Source organism: Saccostrea echinata, unplaced genomic scaffold (genome assembly GCF_033153115.1).
Source record: "Saccostrea echinata isolate AGI-Se365-2 ecotype Australia unplaced genomic scaffold, CSIRO_AGI_Sech_v1 ptg000113l, whole genome shotgun sequence".
NCBI classification, from domain to species: domain Eukaryota; kingdom Metazoa; phylum Mollusca; class Bivalvia; order Ostreida; family Ostreidae; genus Saccostrea; species Saccostrea echinata.
The window spans coordinates 63414-81563 of NW_026889862.1; the positions used below are offsets into that span (position 1 = coordinate 63414).

Consider the following 18150-nt stretch of genomic DNA (forward strand, 5'->3'; position numbering starts at 1 on the left):
AAAATAAATGGACGGTCTGCATAGCAAATAAAATATATCTCATGAGTAAAATTTAACTTAGTGTACATGTAGGTAGATGGAATGTGGCAAAATAATAACAATACATTGTATATATACAACAAAATAAAGAAACAATACTTTTTTGACAGCATAAAATTACTGTATGAATAAAAGTTATCACATGTGTCAGTTTTCAACACCTTAGAAATTAAAACAAATTTTTAGGTCTGAGAACAAAAATTTTTTGATTAAAAAGGCAGGGGATGAGAAACAATGTATAGTAAGCTAGATTGTGATTACTTCCCTTTAAATAAGTCGATTCTGGATTGAATTCAGTTGTGTAGATATTTTGGGATATTGTAAAATACTTTTGTTGACTTATGTGTGTTACTGTACAAAGCTTATAGTTCAGTATAACATAATGTTGGTAAAATGAAGAAAAAAAAAACACAAATCACTAAGTGAAAACCTGCATACAGTGGTTTTACATATTTAAATTTGTCATTTGTGACCTCATCTACTGAAAATAATACAAATCTAAATAAAATTTTCTACATGTAAATTATATGCAAATTTCTGAAGTCCAACACATTAAAAAAAAATATTATGTCGTACATATTTCTGTTAAAACCCTATTCATCCCAATAAGCACCCAAATATACACAATAAATATGAAAAGAGGATGCTTACTAGTCAGATCTTTCATTTAATAATCAAGCTCAAAGATTTTGGTTTACATTATTAAAACCAAATTAAAGTTTTAGCTTTTATGTACAAGTCAATCTTTCTACCCTGAATAATATGAAAAATTTCATCTTTATGCGTGACAATGAAGAAATCATTCTTAGGCAAGACAAATTGTCATGAAAAGAGAAGCAAAATGGACCCTCATCTGTAGTTCTGTTCTAAAACTTGAAGTGGAAATGAATCAGCAGTATTCAATATGTCTTGGGTAAAAATTAGTTGAATAAATGAGTTGGTTTAATAGTTGAATGATGATAGTTAATTGAACATTAGATGAAAACAGTAAATTTTGAACAATCAAACAAACAGTTCATGCTATACACAGTACGGTATATGTACATGTAATTACTCTTCAGATTTAAGTCAAACCCTTAAGCAACATTTCATATCAATGTATGTTCTTTACTTAAATATCAGGAATATCATATGAGCACCTTTGGTGTAAAAAAAAAAAACACTGAATTTATAATTAAATGCACCCATACTTTGAAGAACACAAAACCAATATGTTCGTTTACAGATCAACAAAAACATTGTTTTATGTAATAACAAAACAAAAGATTTGCTGGCAATGTGTGACAAAATAAATACACAGAAAAAAACACTGTTCTGATAATGTAAACAAAAATATAAATAAAAGATATACCTTGTGCAAGATTAACAGTACAGTAAAATGATACTTAAAATTCTTTCCAGTAAAAGTCTTCACAACCTTTTGCAATATCAACAATTCCAAATACAAAACGTAACAACCTTAAATCCAGTAAACATATTAAATCATCGTAATGTGAACAAACACAGCGTGAGCACAACTTTCATAATATCCAAGAGCGACTCGATCTTGTAAAAGGCGTTTCCATAAATAATATATATAAATATGCGCACTTGATTTCTGTGGACACATTTTGCCCATTTGTCACTCCTCAGTGGGCATGCCCATTCTGTTCACTAACGACCTGAGCGTGGGATTTATACTTTGATTTGAAGTACAGGTATTTGTTTCCGATATCTGGGGGTTCTCCTACGATCAGTCTCTTATGTTCAAACACCTGTACAGGTCGGTGGTGGATCAAATAATGCTCCAGTGTATCCCAGCCCCCTCCTACTCGTACCATCAGGTGACGATTCTTTAGGAACTATTACAGTAAAAGTTAACTTGTAATTGATATTGTCTGTTAAGGTATGTCACTCGTGAAATTTGTTATATCAAGGATTTTTTGAGAAGTATATTTTGGATAAGTACTCATATAGTATGACTCAAAATTGCAGAGAAAATGGGGGGTCGGTGTGCATCTAACTGAGCTACGGTACAATTAAGTTGACCTTTTTGCACTTAAATTGTAACTCTTTGGTTAATCACTATAACAGTTATCATATTTTATAAGATGTAACCATGGCAATAAACATAATCTTATTTTACGTAAAATAGTTTGAATAATATTTATCATTGAACAAATCATGCATATTAATGCGCATAAATTATTGTGTGACCTTTTTGCACTAAAAAAGTCTCATATTTAGGGTATTGAAAATCTAAATAGGCAATAGAATATTTTCTTGTATCAAACTTTTTACGACTTAAGTGCTGATCGGTCAAAAGTATCGAGTAGTTTAAAATAATGAAAGAAAAAGTTGGGGTCAGTGATGTAAATTTTGAAATATTGGTCAAAATATGCGATTTTCAGGCAAAAAACTGTGTAAATTTTATCTCGACTTCCTTAATATATCTTCATTTCTTGGCAATTTTTGTTGAGCGAAGGTGTAAATTTTGTTATAAAAATATAAATTGAGACCTATATTTAATATTCCAGGCATATCATAACGGAAAATATTCTCTGAGTAAAAGTATGTGAGGCTAAAGTTCCAAGATATTAAATTTAATAAATGTGTAGATTTGCAGAATTTTCTGCTAAATATCCTTCCGCCACAAGAAATAGTCCCTTATAAATCTTGCTTCTTTGTTAATTTTTGAGCAGTTTTTTAATTGAATGTTGAATATTTTACATTGTTTAATTTAAATATGTTATAAAGATTGAATTGTAATAAATAGTTTTTAAGTAAGAGGTTCTGACTGAAATTTTCTAAAAGGCTGACGAGTGACATACCTTAAGTCAAAATTCCATTCATTACAGCAAGTCATATTTTAGAGTAAAAAAGTTTGAGAGGAAAAATGTGTGAGATTAATTAAAATTTATTTAAACCTTTAATTAAGACTGGCATAAAAAATAAAATTTTTCAATTTACTATAAATTTCAGTACTTACCCATATTTGGACCCATTTAATGTACTAGACCACTTTAATTAACTGTGAATTTAACTACCTACCCGTATTTGGACCACTTTTGTTAGTACTTACCCGTATTTGGACAACTTTTCCAAAGATGAGGTATTTTCCTTCCCCTAGCTTCTTCACATGATCATGACATTTACAAAGAAAGGCTATTCTTCTGACCTGTTTTACGATTGTAGAAAAATAATTACTTAAGATAATAATTAAATCAAAATATTTAAAAAATATAATATAATCAATACACTTGCATGAATTTGATTTTAAATGAAGAATAGAATACTCTTTTTATTTTATTCATGATACATGTATTTGTTTCCTGATAAACATGATAAATATTCAAGCAAATTAAGTCATCTTTCTTCTGTGGCTTAATACATGTATATATTATTGTTTTCAGTATTTAGAAAATGTTCACAAACCTTTGCTTAAAAGCTGATAAGTTTAAGATTTTGATTAGTGAAAGCACATTAAATTCCAATTTTCTGATTATTTTCAGATGTATCAGTTTATTTACTTTCATAAAATCTCTGAACCAATTTGTGAGATAATTTCTTTAAATAAATTCACCAAAAATAGTGAATGCAGTGGTAATCATAGCTAAAGTCCTGAAAGCACTATTAAATTTTCCTAAAACACATGCATTGGCATTATGATTTGGTTAAATGTATGCTGTGACCAGTTTCAATGCAAATAACACACTAATCATGAAAATCTACTCCATGCAACTTTAATTACCATACAACTTTGTGTGTTCTCCTGCATATTTTAAACACTTTTATTATAAATATAATATAAGCATTTGAATTTTCCATATAATACATTATCATGAATTTTCCTAACTGACAACTTACCGAATCCTGAAATGTTACAATTTATAACGTCATTAATTTTGAGGTTAAATAAATGGTTCAGACTCTCCAGAACTGACAATTTCAGATGATGAATACAGATCAAGTCAATATGGTTTTCATGTGTGGTCAGAATTGACATCATATTGTTTCCTGGTAATAGACTTGTCAGAAGGGGGAGGGGGGTATCCGACTGAAAGTGGACCAGATAAGGTTTTCTGATCACCACCACAATCAAACCTCTATGACCATCTTCTAAATGAAGAATTCCAAATTTGGTATGTTTCTGAATTCAGTTTCAGAGTATGATAAATTAATAGGTATGTGAATGGCAGTAAAGAGGGATAACTCTTATTTTTATTACAATATTTCCAGCATTAACTTCTTGACAACACTGATATGCTAGCAAACTACCACTGTACTTTTATGATAAACCCTTGCTTCATACAAAACCATTGACAATTCCATCTCTCCCTGTATAGAATCGGACCATCAATACCACACAATATCATGAGAGTCAAATACTGGCACCTAGAACCCTTTAACTCTTTGCAACATGACCTTTTTTCAAACAATATCTTTTACAACTTTGATTTGCTAGCACACTACTGCTGCAGTACTAATATAAAGAACCCTAGTTTCTTAGGATGAAAGCAATACACTGAGAACTAGAACCCTGGCACTATCTGCTGGCTCTACATATACAAGCCTAACCACCCCTCACCTCTGCATCAAGGTCAAATACATTTTCGGAGGTTGCTATGGGGATTACCTCAGCATCGAGACCTGTAGGTTTCTCTGGTTTCACCTCGGGGACCTCCTCTTCTTTCTCGATTTCCTTCTCCATCCGGATCAGATTCGGAGGATCCAGACCAAATTTATAGCCGATTCTGGCCAGCTCAAGAATGGTCATCAAAACAGACTTCTCTCCAGTGTGTGACACTAGGGATACAAGAAAGTTTTTGACTTAGTACTTTACTCTAACCACTTAGCAGTACATGTGTGTCACTTTTTAAAGGTACTGATAAATGTATCACATACTACTAATATATGTATCAATTTTTTATTTCTAACAATCAATACTGTACTTATGTAGGCATTTAAATGATCACTTTCATTCAAATACAAGAGGCCCATATGTCACAATGCTCACCTGAGCTACAATGGCCCTGCTTTTCTTCAGCAGCAGATCCCCCCCCCCCCCCTACATGTATATATTCCTATGAAAAATATTTATCACATATTGTGGCCTCACAATGAAGCTTTCACATAAGTCTCATTTTTTCTGACCAAGTGGTTTTTGACAAGATTTTTGATTGGCCCCAGCTTTTTTTCACAATTTCTTGATTATCTCCCCTTGGAATAGCATGCTGTCCTTCATTTTGAATAAACTTGAATCCCCTACACCAAAGGATACTCTGTTACCAAGTTTGGTTGAAATGGGTTCAGTGGTTCTGAAGAAGATGATGAAAACATGAAAAGGTGATAAAGACGACGACAGACAATGGACAAATTTTGATCAGAAAAGCTCACTAGAACCTTTGGCTGGGGTGAGCTTACCAGTAATTGATAAATTCTTAGTTTCTTTTCAACTCATCTGGGTAATAGTTTTGCTGATAAGAATGTTACATGCTCAATATAAAAGCATTGTAAACCTTATTTACTCCTGAGAGTGTACCTTTTAAGTTCATTGCATCACATGTCATACTGAACTTATGATTGATGGTAGGAAAAGATGACTGAGCCCACTTTTTAATATGGCATCTTTCCCCAACTTCTTATAATACCTCAATGCTCTCCTACATATTGGAACTTGATTTCAATGTAAACTAAATATCCGTTTTTTTCATTACACCATAGGCCTGTTCAACAGAGCGAACGTTCGTGAGCGCTCGCCAAATTCCTTATCTCTCCAACAGAAATGTTCACAAGTGCTCGCGAACATTCGCTCTGCTGAACAGGCCTCATTTGTATTGTACAGGTTAATCCATTACCTAGGTACTCTGTTTCAAACATCTGATCATCGGCCATTCCGTACGCTTTACACCAGTTAAGGAAGTTAGCCGTATTGTCTCTTGCAAACCAGCTTCCAGGAGTGGCATTTTTACGGTACTTCAATGAAACTTTGGGTAGGGGCTGTTACAATAAAAAAAAAGTTTATGCAACTCACAAATTTACATACACATGTGAATTCTTTTATCTATAAACATATATAAATTATACTTTGTCCTAATTCTCTCTGACACATTCTTGCATGTTATTAAATGACAAGGAAACAGTAGCCGTTTCTTAAGAAAACATTTTTTTTTTTCTGAAAGACTCATGACTACCTTCTCATTTCTGATCTACATATATGCACATACTTTACTAATTATCAACAAAATTATTGTCTCTTCCCTTTTTGGATATTCACATACAGTGACAATTTCTCTATTTCATGCATAAACAAATGTAATCAAAATCTTCTAACATACCCACCACCTAATGCATTAATAAATACAAAGTTTCAAGTTAATCTTTCAAAATAAACCACATCTACTAACATATAAACATGTACACCACCTACATTCAATGATTCTTAGGTTAAAGCCTTACAGTGTACCAAGCAATGTTGAGTGTTGCATGTCAAACCCATATAAGCATTTGCTCCAGTGTCAGTAATTATTACTATATAAAAATTACAACTCCACCTATGTTATAATGGCAAGATAAAACTTACAGTTCTTTTCAACTTATTCCATTAATTCCAACAATAAAAATCACTCTGTTGCAAAGAGAAAATGTAGCTTTCCTTCAAACTCATGAAAGCAGGCATTAATTTTGTTGGGGAAAATAAGAGTAAAAATAGATTAAAAGAGGTGGTTAACAATTTACTGTGTGCTGAGATTTAAGATTGAAAGAAGAATAAAGTAACTTAAAAAGATCATATTTATTATCCAGTATGCCCCTATTTTACAAAAAAAAAAAAAAAAAGGAAAGAAAGAAAAAAGAAAAGAAAGTAAAAAAAAGAAAAGAAAATGCTCATTTCAGTTTTAGCTCAATCAGCTTGTCTTGTTCTAAATTATAAGCTTGATAGAGAAACATCTGTATTGATTAGCTTACATACGTACTGAATAAGATGCAAAAACCATCATACCAAATACCTGGCACTTGCATGTCCATTAATAACTTTTACCAAAATTAGATAAATAGGATAACACATGTAGAGCACATTAATGAAAATAAATCTGCTTTCAATTTTTCTACATTTGTAATATTCTAAATTGTCATTTCTATTTAATGAAAGGTTGTCAATATCTGCCTTTTACAGTGAGTTATTAAGACTCTCTCCATACAAACATGTTGTATACATGTACCCTAGCATACATCCCCCATTAGCAAATTATTATTATAGCAAATAGAAACAATATAATCTCAAAAATCATAATCAAAGAACTAATTAGCCCCACTGTGTTAATTAGCACTAGTGCCTACCTCTGTGTAGCTTCCGTCTCGGACACACTCTTCTGCTTTCCCCTGGATTAGTTTGGCCAGATTACACAAATGTACTCCATTATCAAGAACATCCATAAAATTGTCTGTTGATATATCAATACCTGAATGATAATAATAAATAATAATAATAAATCAAGTACTAGTATGTATAAAATCATGATATTAATTTAAATTATACATTTTATAAGACTTTATAGGAAATTTCCAGTAAAGTAACTAGATGCAAAGTAAGACCTAAGTCCAGCATGTACATAATCAAAAAAAAAAAAAAAAAAATTGAGACACCGGTGAATGGATGCATCAATAGCATCTTAATTCTCACTGCAGGTCTTTCCCACAAGCTTGGGAAAAAAAACAACAAAACCTTGAATGTTTTTACATCACCAGATGTTCAAGTTTTATACAAAACATAGTTGCTTTTTATTTTTTAAAGTATTGAATAGACAAAACTGAGTGTCCTTCTGTAGTATATTTTAGGTAAATTTTTTACAACCAATGAAGTTAATTTTAAGCTCCATACTCTACAGATAAGAGGTCTTCCTACATTTATTTCAATGTTTATGAGAAGGGGGGTTGTCATGAATGCCTACATAACATATTCAAAGTTATTTTTCCGCTTGTCAGAAAGGCCCAAGAAGTTGCATTTGTGGATGTATGGAGATAGAGAGGTTATTCCCATTAAAGACCTGTAGTCATCAAGTGACCAGACACTAACCAAGAGTCCTTGCAATCCACTCAGCCAGGTCTTCTTTGATTGGCTTCAGACTTTCCTCCTGTAAAACAGCAAGCTTCTGGGACACATGACACTCCTCTTCCTCTTTAGGGGCTCCATTGGTTGTCAATCTAGGATCAAGCCCTGCCTCTGGGCGGGACAATCCCGCCTCTCTAACAGTCGTCATGGTAATCTTTATGTTCTTGCCATCTAAAATATATTAAATCTTATTCATGAAATATTCAAACTGTTGAATTAATTTTAATAATTTTTTTAGGGCAGCAATGTACAAATTTCACAAAATTGAATTCTTAATTGCATTTTCTGAATTTGAATTGAGAAGTAGCAGATCTTTGAAATTAAATTTTATATACATGTAGTATTCCAGTCCATATTTTTTTTCCTTTTCAAAAGCATTTTGATCATTTTTGATTCAGAAATATAGTTGCAAAAAAGAGAAAATAGGATAACTGCAAAAAATGACTGACCAAAATTTTCCTTTTAAAGACTATCAGTATATAATATACATGTATATATACATGTGAATATTGATTGACACATGATTTTCATTGATCTAAAGAAGATCCACTTCCTTACTTCCAAGTATCAAATACTAACAAGATGTATTTGTGAAACACTGATACCCCCATGACAACTCATTGCCATGGTTATAAAGTTTTTCAAATGTAGGTCACACTCTTTAGGTAAGGTTCTTGTCAAAAGGAATACACCCATATAAAATATAAGCCCTAGCACCAACCATTTGAATATTATGGCCAAGGTTAAAGTTTTTCATGTGTAAAACTCCAAGGTCAAGAGGTCAAAAATATTGGTACCCAAAGATCTTGAAATACATGTGTGAAACATGAAAGTGCTAGCACCAACTGTGTAAAAGCTATGGTCAAGGTTAAAGTTTGGTAAATTTTTCAAATCTGGGACAAACTCCAAGGTCAAGAGGTCACATACATTGGTACCCAAAGAAAGGAATAGATGTGTCAAATACGAAAGCCCTAGCACCAACTGTATGAAAGAAATGACCAAGATAAGTTTGGTAAAATTTTCAAAATATTAATGTGGGACTAACTCTAAGATCAAGAGGTCAAATATGTTGGTACCCAAAGAAAGGTCTTTTCACATTTTAGAATACATTCATGTACATGTATCAAATATGAAAGCCCTAGCACCAACGATTCAAAAGTTATGGGCAAGGTTAATGATTTTGCAGACAGACGTACAGCTTGACAAATAGACAGAAGGACAAATCAAAACTATACATGCCCCCAATCTTCAATTATTAAGGGGGCATAAAAATTTCCTCCACAGATGCTGTCAACTGAATTTCGGATAAGATTGGTCCCTTTTTATTAAAATTCCATTCTCTGCCTACTCTGTTGCTTCTAAACAAAACTTCCAGGAATGATTTTATGTCAAGTACACAGGAATGAGGACACACAAAGTATTGCTATTTGCTGCAAATAATCGTGCACTGCCTTACTCAATTAAAGGCCTATAGCCTTGATGATATTCTTTGATGTGTGACAATGAATAGCAACAAAAAATGTATAGGCAACTTAGGTAAAGGTTATCAAAATCAGGTCTGACACATCAATGTGGATTTTTTCCCCATTAAATATGTCCGTATCAAACCAGTAATTCAAATCATATCAGTCCAACACATGCTGTACATGGACTTACAATCATTTTATTTTGTTTACTGCAGATTTTGAAGAAAATATTTGCTTAGGATTTAAATTTTCTTTTACCCTTTACTTATAGAATTACAATATGCAAATCCAGTAAGTTACATTAATAGTAACAGTCATTTAAAAGATAATACTAAGATTACTTCCTTTCTACAACCTACATGATTTATGAAAATTTTCAGATCTATATTTTAACCTACATGTACATGTATGTTCCCTGCATTAGGATATATAAAAGGAGAATTCTATCTGAGATTGTGAATGTTATTTTTAGTCCTCTTTCTTTCTACTCAAGTGACACACAGTGACCTGTGTAAACACACTCGAGTTTAAATTTTTCAGACCTTTTAAATTAAAGTTTGAAATTCTTAATTCCTCTGCTATACACCATTTCTATCGTTTGTTCCCATGCATTTCTATCAGGCCTGGGAAGGTCTTGTCTATGTTTAAATAACTAAATATGTTTCAATTACATTGTTTACCCATAATAATTTGTTGAATTGTTCAAGTTCACTGAGTTGGTATTTATTTATTGAAATAAGTTTCATTGCTGATTGTTGAACCCATGCTTCATGTGCATACCTACACATACATAGATTTTAGCTTACACACTTTACTTAGACCTTAATAACTAGATACATCAAGTTCATAGAATATATGGTAAGACATGCAAGATAACACTAATGTGTAAGCATCATATTACAGGGACTATGATCATAATGATGAATTCAAGTTTTAAAGTTTCTTTAAGAAAACAGACAGCACAAGGACATATTGACAATGACTGAAGAAAAGGGCACAGGTATCATTAGCTGTGCACTTTTAACCTTTCAGTGAAAATATACCTAGGAAAATTTAGAAAAACACCAAATATCACACACACACAATAAAGGTTTATCATTTACCCATGATCATCTTGATGGAAAAATCCAGCTTTCCTTTTGAAAATAAATCCTCATACACCATCTGAATTTAAACTCTTACTGCAACACATGATGTCATGATGTCTTCAATGTTCAAATCTGTTTGGCTATTAATGGGTTCTACAGATTCTTTAACCGAATAAGGATAAAAATAAACACTTTTCCGTAATCACATTATCTCGTTGGCGGCACCTGTTCTATTTACTTACAAAATAAAAATTGGCAACTTATCTGGCCAACAAAAAGTCACAATGGCTTGATGACGTTACCACTATAGTTCACAAGATTTCACACTTAGACGTCATTCATTGTGTGTTTGATAAACTGAGAAAATACCGTAATCCACTACGAAATGTTCTTATTTTGTTTCTACCTAGCATATCATTATCACTGATTAAAGGCCTTGTATGGCACCTGGGATAATATATAAATAGGTCTGTAAACTAAATCAACCCTGATTCGATTTACTGACCCAAACTTTCATACAAATGCTACATGTATACTGGCTTGGATTACCTGATTATATTGCATCCATTTATTTTTTTTTCTCTATGAATTCAAAATAAATGTAAACTAAAAGCTTACTTTCCCCCCTTCTATCAATATCTTTCACACACCTTGTTTATCTCATCTTTGTACTTTTTATACAAATTAGGAAGACTGGCCAAGGACACATATTAATTTCAAGTCACAACTTTTAACCTAAAACTGTTTGTGAAAGATAGGAATTAAAAACTATATCTAAAGGATTATTTCTCCTTCACCATCTCAGCCCAATCAGCTGTGCACTACTGACTAGTGTTAGGGAAAACATAATGTCATCGAGTTAAGAGGTGTATGAATGTCAATAAATTGACTCTCAATAGCTCAATGGTTAGAGCAACAGAGGCACTGGGTTTGAGTCCTTGTTGAGACTTCATTTTTCACCACCTGTAACATTGTTTTGGCACCCTGTGTACAAAACCCACTATTCCCTGCGAACATGCCTTGCAGCATTTCCTTACGATATTTCATAGAATTCTGAGATGAATTTCAACAGCCGGGGGGGGGGGGGGGGGGGGGGTATGTCGTATGTCACTGAGTTAACAAATGTGTGAATAAATCAGTCAGCATACCAGGTCTCAATAGCTTATGATTATAAATGAAACAGGGTGAATTTGTATTTATATCATTTAAATATACGTTTGACGAATTCCTATTGTGGACGCCACGCACATGTACTGATATAAAAACAGAGAATATTCGGTGAAAAAAATAATGAGCACATTTTAACAAACTTTTCTAAAAGTTATTAAAAGTGTCTAAAAATTTGTGTTGAAGATCCATATTTGTTCCACAGTCAAATTATTATTCCGGTTTCAGTTTAATTTTATTTCTTGTACGCGAGCACTACCACTGTCTAAGTTAAGTTCTGCAATTCTACTGCCTTCTGCCAGAGTATTTGTACAACGAAACTCCCACGTTCAGCATATTGGAGACAATTCTTAAGTTGTTGGAAGAAAATCCTGCAAAGCACTCATTCTTTTTTTTACTGAAATGAAATAATAAAATCATATGTTTACCTTCAGAGAAAGTCAAATGAAATCAAACTGCCTTCGACCAAACGACCATGTAAACAAATCCAGTTGACTTCCGTAAATGTTATCAAGCAATTTGATTGGCTTACCCTTTTCATTATAATCCAACCAAGAGACACGTATCAGGATCATGACTCTCTCTTTCTCTCTCTCTCCTCTCTCTCTCTCTCTCTCTCTCAAAATTGAGTTCTTTATTTCAGAATTTAACCTCACCTCATATCGTGGGGTTCAATTATTTATTTAAATGATCAGGGATTTACATATATACGTCTCTGCTGAAATTTAATTGAAGTTTTTTTAATTATATAGGCCTATATTCATTCACCTTGAAAATCTGTTGAAATAAGATAGATTATTTTTAGTACGTGTAAATGTGAGGCAGCAAATACATAAAAAGAGCCTCACCATGTCTTAGTTATGTAAAGATTTTTTTGAATGAAATTATTAGTTGGATAAAAGGTCTCAGGCGTTTTTTGCTGACGGTACTTTTTTTTTTTTTTTTCAATATTGGACAAGAACAGGGGCGGAATAAGCCAAGAAAAATGCCTATTAAGTTGTAATGTTCTACAAATACTGGTATACGATTTTATTTTATAACTTTTGCCGAAAGAATTTTCCGCAACAAAATTATTTTAAAATGTAATAACTTCAAACATATTTAAAAATAATTAAGAACTGCATGACATTGATCAGTTGATACAAATTTTAAGTTCACTAATAAATTTAACTTGATTTTTATGCACTTGCTTGAAGCTAATTGCTGAAAGCATTTCCCATGTCTGCCCCCTTTCTTTATCCATTAGGCTGAAGTTTTTATTTTGATTTGAGGGAGGGTGGAGTTAACTAGGTTATTCTTAAATTAAACTATACGTATAAAACATATGTTGTAAAAGTTGTTTTTATTTTATGTAAGAGGCAGGTTTGTGTCCCGAATGGATTTATTCTTATCATCAAACATAAAGTTACTGTTTTTTATAGCACCCTGCATAAAAAGTGAAATTTACAGATCCTTCGGATATGACCTTAAACGTAGGCCCTATGCCACGACAGGCATTTGAAAGATAAAAAAAAATCATGGGTGGATCTAGAAGGGATCGGGGGAAGAGTCTCTTAGGATTTTCAGAGATGTTAAATTTCTCTGTAAAAGTTACCCCCAAAAATGACCTTGGATACCCCAAGGAAACACGGACCCCTTTTAAACGGTAAGGAGAGTTCGTCATTTACCTGAAGAAAAATTGACTTATAGGAAAGTGTCTTTTCCTAAAACACCCACACACCTCCACGAAATAGGATTTTGAGCTTTTGGCAAATTGCTTATTTGTTTTATTTATATATATTTATTTCATTTTTTTTAAATTTCTATTTAATTATTTTATTTACTTCTTTATCACAAACTTTCTGAGTCTGACATTTTTGTGAATCCTTCTGGAAAAATTCCTAAATCGGCACCTGGAACCCTCATTTTGCTCAATTAATGATCTGAGTGTCGAGTATTGGTGCTCTTCGCCGGTATTTGGTTACGTTTCACCTGAATGAAAAATTCTCGCAAAGGACGTAAAACAAAAATCACGCAATTAATCGCACTTTGATCCTGGTTTGCAGCTGGAACGAAAACAATTAAAACCCAACCGGTTTTTGCAATGATAGCAGAAATAATTTGATTTGGGCTTTGGATTTTTTTTCCTTGTCAGTTATTTCATATGGGACATGTACGAGCCATATCCTCCCATGCAGTCGTTGCACTGTTATCGCCTTTCCCCATGCATTTGAACGTTAACCTTCTAGCGTCCCTCTCACCTCGATCTGGAAAAGGCTTCTTAATTCTACAAGAACTTTGTTCTTATGCATGTGTGGGTGTACATATTGAATGATTTAAATAAAGGTATATAAGTTTTTATCTTGATAAGATAAATTTACTATTATTTATCTTTGCAGATTGCTACGACACCTTCATTTGCTAAAATGTATCGCCATGTTATTCTTTTCCTGGTGATTTCATTTTTACATATTCATTGCTTTGTACATGTAACTGCTCAATCTTCTACAACCTCAAATCTTATCATGGAGGCGACGCAACTCTTCTTCGCACTCTTCAAGATGAGATTAAAATTCTAAAACTGGAACACTCTTCAACTCTACATCAACTCTCGTCAACATTGAATCAACTGTCATCTACTCTGTCACAAATTGCCGATTTACAACATGGACAGAACGTACTACGGGAGGAGCTGCAGAAGGAACGTAACTTCCGCCTCCGACTGGAAGCGGAAGTCAATGATTTAAAAACTCAGAGTTGTGACTGCAACAATTCTTCACAGAACAGTAGTGATCTTTCTCATTCCAGTATACAGCAAGTAAAAGAAACGATAACGTTTACTTTGGAGCTGGATATGAAACAACAGAAAGAATTCATTATGAGTGAAATATCCAGCTTGAAAGCTAAGACTGGGGCCATGGCAATGACAATTTCTGGTTTGGTGTCTTCAGGTAAGGCGAAAATAATTGCATGAACATATCCCTGCATCACAATATAATTTACAGCTACTTGTAGCAATCTATGAGAAATGATAGAAAGTCATGGTCCAGGATGATTTTGGTCCTCAGCATTCAACATATGAATCTTAATGTTTTAAATCTATTTTTTTTTTATCTCTACCCAAGTTCTATCATGGCTCCGGGATCTTGAAACATCTTAAGTCAAAATCTTTATGTTGTTCTAAATTTTTGTAGAAGTCAAGCAGAACAAAATCAAAGTATTTCTCAATATTGCTTTACAAAATTGTGTTATCTGCAAATTTAGAGATTAATTCATTAATTAATAAACATTTTACACTGGGGCCTGGTTTTCAATTACCCGCTTATTTAATCGCCATTTATCACTGAAAGGAAAGAAAAAGGAATTAAATACATTTAATTTTTAAATAGTTTCAGATATCCAGAAGCAGATATACTTTTCTGCAGAACAGTACGAGACGTTAACAAACAATGGGAGCAACACGAAAAATTCATCTTTCCACACGTGATAAATAATGTTGGGGGAGGATATGATGCAGATTCCGGTGTGTTTACCGTACCACAAAATGGCGTCTATGTGTTGTCTTGTTCCCTAGCCACGCATTCCAACAGAATGATTGCTAAGATGGTAAAAAATGGCAACCCTCTTCTTGGAATCGCATCTTCTGCAAGTGATGGTGAAGTTGATACAGGGAATAATTTAGTTGTGATACACCTTCAGCAAGGAGACAGGGTGTGGATACAACATCACATTGGAGCGTTTCTGTGGACAATGGATGAAGCTCCTCTATCAACATTTTCAGGATTTATTCTTCACTAGGAGGGAGATATTGGAGCATTCCTCCTTTTACACCCCGAAGATTATGTGTACTTCTTTGAAAGGCACAGGGTGGGCTATTGGGAATAATCATTTAAATAAGATGAAAATGCCTGACGATTTGCAGTCCTCTATTTTTACTCAGGGATGGCCGTATCAGGGAAAAGGCCGAGGGACAACCCCCTAAAGGTTATCAAAAATGTGTATTTAAAGACATAATGATAATTGACAAAATTAATTTAAGCAACTGGTGTACGTCATCATGAGTTACTTATGTATCTGTTTTACAAGTAGAGCTAAGATAATATTTTTGAGTTAACAAGCAATAAACAAATCACTCGAAGTACAGTTCACCTGATGATATGTATGCACTAATGGCAATTTAACAAATTAAATATTTTGTGATTATAAAATCTGACAAATCAAGCCATTATGATTTATGACAATTCAATAATATAAGATTTGAAAGTGTCACTGTTTTTTCTGAAACTGTTGGTATTGTCTCATTTCCAATCTTGAATCTTTCGTCGGTCACTAATGAATTTTCGTCCTTTATCGTCAAACTTCAAGATATACCACGGTAGAGCGCTCGCTCCACGATCGGAAGGTCGTGGGCTCGAGCCCCGGCCGCGACTGACTTAGGTCGATAAAAAATAGGTAGCAACTGTTCCTTCGCCAAGCGCTCGGCACTTTGAAGTGAAAGTTGCGGGTCCTTCGGATGAGACCAAAAACCGAGGCCCCGTGTCACGGCAGGCGTTGGCACGATAAAGATCCCTCACTGCTCAATGGCCCTGAGTGCCGAGCAAAGTCCTTCACCGGTATATGGTGACGTCTCTATATGAGTGAAAAATTCTCGAACGAGGCGTAAAACAACATACAATCAATCAATCAATCAAGATATACTAGGGCTGCACTGCTTGCATGTTTATGCTTTCATTCTAGATCTTTCCCAAATGATGACTGATCTACGGGATGAAACTCTGCCATTCCAGACCTTTCTGGCACCATTTAGATGACTGAATGGCGTAGGTTCACCCTGTGTGATTCTCTTATAGTGTTCACTTAGCTTCTATACCCCAGTATAAATTATGTTAACCTGTTCGTGAAGCACAGTTCCATACACATTAACTAAATCTAAGCTGATGACTGCAGCTCTCCGTTTAGACTGTTTATATAGTTTCCCGGATTATATCTGTGTCGATATACTTGTGTGCTACATGTACATGTTTATACATTCTGATATACATGTATTCCGATACTCCTAGCCCTCTCATCTGCATGTCGATGCCAGTCACCGATTCCCAAGCATGTAATCAGACATTCTCTTGGCTTAAATTGCAAGATATTTCTCTCTTTCTACGTTCAGGATTGATTTTGTCCTAAACTGTTTCAGTACTTCTGATTTCTCTTCTTTGGGAATAGAATAAAATGTAGTTTTCTCATCCCAATTTTGTCGAGGTGTTTTGTAGGGTCATTTTGGTTTGGTTTAATTTCCCAGACACTGTATTATGGTATCTTCAATTTTGTATGCATATGGTAATAAACATTGCATAAATTACCCCCCCCCCCCAAAAAAAAAATAATCATTGATTTTTTTTATTTGTTATTACGATTTATATGCAGGCAAATAGCTCAACTAATCCTCCCAGATTCTTTCTTCTACCTTTATGAGCAGAAACACGTTACATTAACTTCAGAGATTGTGTTTATTTGATCTATGTAGAAAGAGGAGTCTCAAGAGTGCTGTCCATTACTTTAAGGCTTAAAAGAAATGTTATCCTGTTTTCAATAGAGCTGATCATGATATAAAGGCACATCATCCCCCTGTTCAGTCATATAAAACATTGTATTAACACTGATGAGTTATTATACTCCATTTGCAACCACAACAACTTTAGTAATACATGTACATGAACCCATCGTTATTATAACATTAAGGACAGATCGATGAAACAATTAAACAAAAAATGCATGGATGCCTGGATTGGTATATATTTTTAGACCTATTTTGGTTGTAAATAATGCGAATATGAATTTAAAATCTGTAATATTGAGAATCTTCCTACGATGCTCAAAATTCTACCTTTCGGCAACCATCTTTATTGATATATATATACACTAGACAAAATTGCTAATGCACCATAAAAGAAAAATTAAGATTTTTTTTAAAAAACTTGTTAATGCTGTATTTGATATGTAATTATGTTACTTAAATAAAAATGAGGCATTTAAATGTCTTTACTGATAGATAACTACAATGTTTACTGAAGCGTAACCATTTCATAGAAAAAATTAAAGTCGTGTCCATACTTTTTTGGAAGAATAAATTTCTATTTTTTTCTGTGTGTTTGTGTTCTTTGTATTTGTACTAATCAAAAACTCAGAAAAAAAAGTTACACCGTTTGCGGCGTTGACAGTATAGTGGCTGCAGGGGGTTCCTTTGGAGAAATTTGTTTAAAAAAAAATGAAAACAATTAAAGATTTTGAATTCCTTTCATGAGAAATTGTTGCAAATAGATTAATAAAC

At 33.3% G+C, this 18150-nt stretch overlaps 2 protein-coding genes across 3 annotated transcripts; one reads left to right on the plus strand and one right to left on the minus strand.

Annotated features, from left to right (window-relative positions):
- Nucleotides 1-1644: 1644 nt before the first annotated feature.
- On the minus strand, nt 1645-12355 carry LOC133177271 (growth arrest-specific protein 2-like). 2 transcript variants are annotated; one of them, XM_061312339.1, is made up of 7 exons: nt 12278-12355; nt 8093-8299; nt 7357-7478; nt 5877-6018; nt 4655-4824; nt 3101-3196; nt 1645-1880 (listed from the first exon to the last, which is right to left on the minus strand). In XM_061312339.1, the coding sequence occupies exons 2-7, from the start codon at nt 8274-8276 to the stop codon at nt 1668-1670; spliced, it is 927 nt and encodes a 308-aa protein (XP_061168323.1). In that variant the 5' UTR covers nt 8277-8299; nt 12278-12355; the 3' UTR covers nt 1645-1667. The 2 variants fall into 2 exon arrangements, with proteins under 2 accessions (XP_061168323.1, XP_061168322.1); XM_061312338.1 differs by having other exon boundaries at nt 4607-4824.
- On the plus strand, nt 10573-15626 carry LOC133177272 (complement C1q-like protein 2). Its single transcript, XM_061312341.1, has 3 exons — nt 10573-10594; nt 14360-14779; nt 15259-15626. Exons 1-3 carry the CDS (start codon nt 10573-10575, stop codon nt 15624-15626), a joined length of 810 nt encoding a protein of 269 aa, XP_061168325.1.
- The last annotated feature ends 2524 nt before the right edge of the window (nt 15627-18150 follow it).

Bases quoted from the DNA above. Each gene is read 5' to 3' on its own strand.
- LOC133177272 (XM_061312341.1), top strand. From the start codon at position 10,573: ATGACTGAAGAAAAGGGCACAG. The intron at 10,595-14,359 runs GTATCATTAGCT...CTTATCATGGAG, and splicing joins GACTGAAGAAAAGGGCACAG to GCGACGCAACTCTTCTTCGC. The intron at 14,780-15,258 runs GTAAGGCGAAAA...TCTGCAGAACAG, and splicing joins TTCTGGTTTGGTGTCTTCAG to TACGAGACGTTAACAAACAA.
- LOC133177271 (XM_061312338.1), bottom strand. From the start codon at position 8,276: ATGACGACTGTTAGAGAGGCGGGATTGTCCCGCCCAGAGGCAGGGCTT. The intron at 7,479-8,092 runs GTTAGTGTCTGG...ATTATCATTCAG, and splicing joins GTGGATTGCAAGGACTCTTG to GTATTGATATATCAACAGAC. The intron at 3,197-4,606 runs GTGAGGGGTGGT...ATCGTAAAACAG, and splicing joins TATTTGACCTTGATGCAGAG to GTCAGAAGAATAGCCTTTCT.